Genomic DNA, 8,368 nt, shown 5'->3' with positions numbered 1-8,368 from the left:
CCTGGAGTTTTAGTGGGAACCAGGGCCCAGGGGAGTTTATCCAGGTCTGTGGGGAGATATCAACTCACTGATGACATTGGTGAATGGTTGCTCAATTTCGTGGATCGGTTGAAGTTAGACATTAACACCGTTGGATGGCGGTTCAGTGGTCTATCGGTTAATGGCTCTAGCTCGAGACTGGTAGGTCCTGGGTTCGAATCTCGCGAGTGCGGGATCGTAGATGCGCACTGCTGAGGAGTCTCATAATAGGACGAGACGGCCGTCCAGTGCTTCCAGGTTTTCCATGGTGGTCTAGCTTCAATCGACTCATGATTTCAACTTTGAAATATACCGAATGAATTTCTGCGTCAGTCAGTCGTCAATTAGACTGTTGTATCATTTTGTAAAACTACACATTTAGTACAGTAAGAGAGAAAGTAATAGAGAAACTGATAATCATATATAGATGACATTGGACATAGAATCATATTATGGTGTGGTCTACTTATATCCAGATAAGTAGTATATTGTGATGGTCAGACATAGAATGTATTTTGGCAGAAGATCGATAAGGAACGAACAGGAATGAAGCGCAATCGGTAGGAAAATGCATGAACAATGGAATTAAAGAAGACGGACTGATATTTACAGAAGAAACAGTTAAGATTAAGACAAGTTTATTGTTATTTTGCAAAGTAACTGCTGACTGTATGGTTATCAGAATTTTAGTGAGATAGTCTGTGATTTGTGCTTAAATACATTCGATTGTCCCCATTCGTGTTCTTAGTCATTACAATATGAATAAGTAGAAGATAATTAATAGTATCAAAAGTATCATACTTTTTATCCTGCTTTATACTTATTTAAACAGAAATAGATATGTGTAGGTCTATGGTTTGAGTGAATAGCGTGAAGCTGACTTGAAGGCAAACTCATTTCTTTGATGATTAATCATCAATAACATAATCATTCATCACCACATACATTATGATCTGTTATACCAGTTAATTGTTATTACTTTGCCGCATTGTAATCTGCACTAATTCTATCCTTTAAAACCCCAACATTCCCAGTGTCACTATTACTACCGCAGTTGACGAGTAGTCCATATCGAGAACAGTTCAGTAGCAAATCTTTCTCGGTAGTTAAATTGGTGATTAAAATAATCAACTGAAATACGAACCATTTTTAAGTGAACCTACTCTTCGTGAAGTATAGATGACCGTATCTTTGTCAAAAACACTGCATCATACCACCAGAAATTACAGTAAATAATAAAGACTTAGTATTCGTTCTTTCAAACCTTGACGTTAACTAATGAATGGATTAGTTTGCTTTGTAACGGTTTAAATGATCCCGTTACACAGGTTAGTAGTTATTTAGACTCAGTATTGAGGTGGATAACGCATTAGCGTTTGAAGCGAAAGGGATTAAGTTTGAATCCTGAAGTTAATATCAACCCTAAGATACAAGGAAATCTAGCTGACAAATTCTGAATCGGAAAAAAACGTGAATCTTGTATTCCACTGCTAGATACATTCATCTATTGTATGTGGATATACTTTAATTTATCATGACCTCAAAATCAAGACTTTAGATCTCCTCATATGTTATTTTTTGTTTCTTAATCTTACATATTATAGGTAACCACTTAGATATATCTGGCACACCTCTAGCTTGACTGAAAATGCACTGCTTATTAGAAATCGAACCTAAGATTCAGTCCAAAGTTTCTAGTTACATGCTGTTTAAAGAGAAAGTAGAGGTACTGTATCATCATATTAAAGAACGATAGTTAATATTGAACAGTGTTTATAAAATAACATGAGTGAAACATTCTAGCGCTTTCTAGTCCCTAATGGTTCTCTGTTTTTAATTATTTTTTGAAGTCATTTTCTAAACTAATCGATCAACGAATTTGTTTGGGGTGCTGTTCTCCCGTTCTAAATGTAGAATGTTGCTTCAGAACTGGTTTGTGTTAACATTTAAATTGACTAGACAAAATAAATTATTCAACTAAGTTGATCACTTCATTTTTCTTGAAAGTCTTATCACCCCCAGTGAACAGGAGTCAGCGAAATCTCGATTAGAATTCAAAACACTCGGTTGACATTTACCAAATTACGTCACTTGTAGCAAGATGTCCGTTTGGCAACGAAAGGACGAGTATATTGCACAGTATCTTACTTTGTATTACTCTATAGCTATAAAACATGACCTGCGAAAGTGGAAAGTATACTTAGACTGGAGGATTTTAATCATGGATGTCTTTGAAGAACTTCTCGATTATTATGGAACAATTGAGTGGGTAATGTTTAAGTTAGACAACAGAGTACCAGGTAAAAGTCCTGAACCGGCTGAACAAGTTTTAAATCTGTTATACCTTCATCGCTTATTACTTATTCTTGAAACAAGAAAGCACTACAATTCATACGACCGCGAATTGAGAACACAAAAGACTGGTACAAGTGAGGATTTACTCACCCTGAATATATAGGACGACGACTATTGTAGAATAATAACAAATCACATGTTGTGTAGTATACTGAACATGGTTGACGTTAATTTAATACAAGAATATCGTATCTTAGATAAACATCACATTGAATATATAACACCGAGTAATGATTATGTTGAATTAGAAAATGGAAGCAATTTTGCCTCTTCATCCTGTCATATCTTGATCTTTGTCAACTTAGGTTGTAAGGTTGTGTGTACCATATTTCCTAACCATTCCCTTCCCGTGATAATTTTTCACTAGGTATCATGGTATTGGAGATATCTAACTGAATCAAATGAATTATGGGCATCAAAGTGTTTAAGATATGGATGGGATTTAATTGCTTCACATAGTCAATGGGAACCTGGAATTTGGAAGAAGCATTATATTCAAAATATACGTTATCTTCAGTTTCATAATTCAGAGAAGGTGAGCATATTTATTATAGTAATAATAATAATAATGACGTAGTATTGTTTGTTTGAATCTTCCCAACGATTTGTTAGAACTACAACTGGTCAGTCTCTAATTGGCATATGTGCATACTGTGCGTATTGCCTAAATTCACAAGCATGGTAAGCAAAGATACAATACTAAGTGAATTTAAACTTCACCTCACTGCACAAGCAAGTGGCTATCAGGACTCAGTGGCCGAGTGGATAACTTGATGGCGTTTGAAGCGAAAGTTACTGCGTTCGAGTCCCAGAGTGAACATCAACTCTGAGATGCAGGTACATCCAGCTGACGAGTTCCAAATAGGACAAAACGCGCGTTCTGGATTCCACTGCTAGCCACTATCCATCTTTGCTTAACAATAATGACGTTTTATGATTTCATGTGTATTGACTATAATCAAACACAACACACTTGCATCATTCAATAAGAAACATTTTTTAGTTTACATCAAAGTCTGACCATACTTAGGCAATCATTGAGATGGCGAACATCTGTTTCGTCCTAGTATAGGGTTTCCCGAAAAAACGCATCATCTACTCTCACCAGTGAGTGACTTCAAGAGGTGATTCCTGAGATTCTGGCAGTTGAGTTATATCGTGAATTAATTGAAATCGGACATGTAAATCAGTGATTTAAAGGTTTAATGCTCCCAGAGTAACTTGGTGATTTTGAGTTCAAACTCTTTTAATGGGATCGTTATAATGTACTGTTGAGGAATACTATAATAAGACAAAACAGTTGTTCTGTGTTTCCCGCTCTTTTGATTGTTGTTTAGATGAGAAAAGTCGGCAAAATAACTCTCAATTTACTACCTTTATTGATTTAATGGATAAATATTTCTGCCTTCTTGATAAGTTATGGTGAAGTACATTCACGTTTACTCTAACCCCGTGCAATATTTTATGATATTAGCTTTGTTGGCGGGATATAGATTGGATTAAAGCATGTTCCATGCACGATTGTGTTGTTGCACATTGATTGGCTAATTCTTATCCAATCAGCGCCAGTCGATGCTTGGAGAAGACTCTAGAATCTTTTCATGTGAAGACTATAAGTATGCTAACGCATTTCATATTGAGCTTCTTACTTCCATCTATCCTTTTTATTCGGAATATAATTTCTTCCTTGTTCAACCGTGTTCTGATTTGGGGACTTGTCAAGTGTATTGGTGTCCAAGAATACTAAGCAATAGGAATAGCTGGGTCGTAATAAGAATAAATTAGAAAACAGTATAACAAGCTTCATTCCAGATGTAGCATTTAACATCAATTTTATTCTGAGTACAAGGTTTTAGTATCTCTGATTGGGCCTTTTGTAAATTGTACAACGAAAGGTTGTACACTTCACAGAAACACACTTGAATAGGTTATGCGATTAGTAACCATAATGATGCAATAAAACAAACAAAAGGGGTTGCGTTGCATCTTCTCTCAAATGTTAGCAGGCAAATAAGATGAGGATAGAAACTGTGCCCATCATGGCCAATAAAGTCGAAGTTGTGAGTAAAAAGCTTAGTACACAATTGTATAATCTAATTTACCATTATTTAGTGGTTACTTTTAAAGAGTCTTATATTCAAATGAGAAATATATGTTTAATACATTGACGCGATGGTCGGGCTTGCCTATTGTGATGAACCAGTCGAGCTATACTGACTGGAACAATCGCTCCTCAAGGTCCTACCGTGCCAGGCAGGTCGGTTGAAGGGCGGTAATACTAAAAGCAGCAAACCCAAGTTCCGAAAGTCGTCCCACTGACTGTACAGAGGTGTGAAGGCAGTAAGGTATTTCCTTCAGAAAACCAGCATAACAGCGATACTGTCTTCCCAGAAGGAGGGGCGGGGTTAGAAAAGGTCGATCCTGAAAATGCCCACCTCGCCTTATCCCTCGAATATTCGTCTCCTGCGGTAATGTCCCAACAAGTACGGAGCTAACACAAAAATTACTCACAAAAAGGTCGTGTGTGACCGGTCTCAAGCAGTTGTCTCTTGGGCACTGCGGCCACGCTGTCAGGTCACTATGACCACTTCTAATCCAATTTCCTTCTCAGGTACCTCTAAAAGAACTCTTTCCATGGTGAAGGCAACCGGGAAGTGATAAATGCTCTCATACTTCTGTTATATCTAGAGCCTTGATTCTTAATATGCCGTGAACTACTTGACTACTTGAACGATAAACCCCGCAAAACGTCGCAAAAGAGAGAAGACAAAGACTGGTAAGTAGGAAGTTTATTCCTCAATTCAGTGTCAAAATATAGTACAGAAATCTCGTGTATTTATAGTTTTTTGGCTGAATGTAAATCATCATTTCGGTCAACCAATAGGCACATAGGGGTCATGCTAATCCATCCAATGGGGAAGCTACACGTCGACATTCTAGAACATTCCCCTAGCCGTGATTGAATGGAATGTCTGTGGCTCTTCCTGGGCTTCTTAGGGCTTCCTAGAGTCCACCGACGGCCCGTCCTTACAACTTCTAACACATCACTCAAGATCAATGTATTCATAATCAATCTCTCTCTTTAATTCCTATTATTCCTCCCACCTCGACTTTCAATACTAAACTTCCTCTTTCGGTTTCCACCTCAAGTGTCACCATGGCCAACGATCCTTTATTTTTCCTACGATGAAACATTATTATATTCAATAAAATTCAACTATTTTTGTAATTTTTTTCTGAATTCTAGTCAATCAATAAAGAAAATGGAGATCCAAGACAAAGATTTTCCGAAGAATTATTCAATAAACGATCTCATACATTAAATTTTATAAATAATTATCATCATCATCATCATCAAGATGATTATGATAAGAACAATATTGATACTACTACTAATAATACTAATAATAATAATAATGATAGTAATAATCAATATTTAATCAATAATAATAATAATAATCAATTAATCAATAAAATCATTCAATTAACTAATAATGATACATATAAATTAATACCATGGCGTGCACCAAGTCGTAAACCATCGGATACACATCGTTTTAATTATTTTGATAATAATGAAACAGTCAAATTAAAACCTTCTAAAAATGATGTGAAATATAGGTAAGAGAAAATTTTCTTTATCTTTGAATAATATTGATTGATGGTGCTATTTTATTATGAATATTGATTCATTAGTGTTTGTGAGGTTTAACAGTAATGGAATCGAAGAGGTGTGTTTCGTCCTGTTTGAGACTCGTCAGTTGGATGTGCTTGTATATCAGAGTTGATGTTCACTCTAAGAATTGAAATCAGTATCGTTCACTTTAAACAACATTAAGTGAATTTATTGATTGAGCAGTCCATATATCGTTGGTTACATTTACTTATCATATTCTATTGTTTGGAGTAATTAATCCCTTCGGTGGTGTAATAAGAAGACGAAAATTATCAGAACTAAGTGATCCTATATATTAGCGAAATACGTTTTGAACAATCTGATTACACGAAATATACTTGTTAAGAACATTGATATTTAAAGATAAAAGGTCAACTAGACTAGAAATGGAGAGTAAGATGAGATAAGGGTGATAAAGAAAATTCATTGTAAAGTAAAAATAATCAGGAATAAACTCATGATATAATAGAACGGGGTTTTTGTGGAGATTTTAGTAATTTTATATACTTGAAATCATGAGCCAATTGAAGCTAGACTACCATGGCAAACCTGGAAGCACTGGACGGCCGTTTCGTCCCATTGTGGGACTCATCAGTAGTGCGCATCCACGATCTCGCCTCGAAAGATTCGAACCCAGGACCTATCAATCTCACGCGCGAGCGCTTAACCTCTAGAACCACTGAGCCGTCATCTAACGGTGTTAATGTCCAACTTCAACCAATCCACGAAATCTAGCAACCATTGATCATTGCGTTCAGTGAGTTGATATCTCCCAACAGACCTGGTTGAACTCCACTAGTTACTGTTTCTTACTAGAACTCCATGAAATATCTCTTGAAGTCAGTCACTAATGAGCAGATGATTATTATCAGCGCTCGAGCGCTTAACCTCTAGAACCACTCAGCCGGCATCATGATTTAGTGGCTTTTTTTTACATCTAATTATTTCGTTCAAAGATTACTGACTTTTGATTATCATTTGATCATACTTTTGTACGATGTTTCTATTTTGGTTATTAAACTTAATTAGGTAAATAATGTAAACAAAATTTAAACTATTCCTTATCTAATGTGGTTTTCATCTTTTATTTGCAATAAGGCTGAGTAATAGTGCTGGGTCAATACGAAAGAAGAATTCTCTATCTTCATCATTATCATCATCATCATCATCATCCCAAACTGATGATATTCACAATAATGATGTCAATGGTATCAATATACATGATCTATTTAGGCTTAAAACAATACACAAATCAATATATCCTAATTTATCAGCGTTCACAAATCATCATCATTCGATCACAATAACTTTGGAAAACCACATCCATTTATCCTTCTAGATCATATCCAGATCATAATACAGATAAAATGCAACAACTACAATACAGAATGATTAAAAAAGATTCTAATCCTGATTCTCATTTAAAAAATAATTCAAAATTCCATAAAATTGAAAATAATGAATCGTCAATTCATAAACTACAATCAAATCATTCAAAATTGAATGGATCCAATAAACAACTGAATCATGAAATTGATATGGTCAATTGATCAGATGTATGTGTTTTCTTTTCTTTTCTGGTTACTTTGTTTTAAAAGTGTTGGGGCAATCTTGAAAATTTCTCGCAATAGATATGACAAACTCAGGAAACATTAAGAAGCATTTTATCTAATCAGCGTTTGATTAGAAGTTTTGCTGGAAACATCACTAGTGCGAATAGTTACTTGTAGAGTTTCTAATTGGCTGATTACTACACTGCTACTATGTTTAGTATCACTCTAGAATTTTCAGGAAAACCTAAGAACTTCTAAAATACTATAAAAACTCTATATTTTCTGTACATAAATGAACCTTTGGAGTAAAGTGCTTCTCGTATATTTTGTTCCTTTTCTCTGGCGTTAAAGTCGGTGTAGTTCTAGCTTGAAGGTTAGGAGACTAGCTTAGTATCCGAATATAGCGTCCAACTAGCAAGACTTATCAGTAGTTACTTCCTGCAGGATCATGTTGGGACAATGTTCAAGCTTGCTTAGGATTCTTGTTCGGATGTCACTATGCTCGGGTGAACACAGGCTACAGACAAATACTAGGCATTTGAACTGGTCTTCAGTCATGGAAGACAAATTGATCCTCTCACATTCTCCGTTCACAATTCCTGCATGTTTTACTCAGTCATCTCATGGTTCTTTCGTTATCTTCAAGCACTGGTAACAGATATTAAATAGAGATTACTGTTCTCCAAAGATTTGAGACAGGGTTTTAATTGTTTCATCAAAACTAAAGTCTCGTGGGTTCTTCGAAAGAATAAAGTTACCATAATGT

General features: G+C 35.5%; 1 protein-coding gene across 1 annotated transcript in view; it reads left to right on the top strand.

Moving 5' to 3' along the window:
- Smp_125280 (putative f-box and wd40 domain protein 7 (fbw7)) overlaps positions 1–7,599 on the top strand; it is a gene marked incomplete at both ends in the record, with an annotated part of 9,507 nt that extends 1,908 nt beyond the window's left edge. The window contains 3 exon segments of the mRNA XM_018794335.1: positions 2,741–2,908; positions 7,284–7,385; positions 7,390–7,599. Of these exon segments, the coding sequence (XP_018648758.1) occupies positions 2,741–2,908; positions 7,284–7,385; positions 7,390–7,599 (480 nt within the window).
- Positions 7,600–8,368: the final 769 nt, after the last annotated feature.

The sequence above is a fragment of the Schistosoma mansoni genome, chromosome 1 (genome assembly GCF_000237925.1).
Source record: "Schistosoma mansoni strain Puerto Rico chromosome 1, complete genome".
NCBI lineage: Eukaryota > Metazoa > Platyhelminthes > Trematoda > Strigeidida > Schistosomatidae > Schistosoma > Schistosoma mansoni.
The sequence above is the reverse complement of the archived record's forward strand: the minus strand, read 5'-3'. Positions and strand labels throughout refer to the sequence as shown.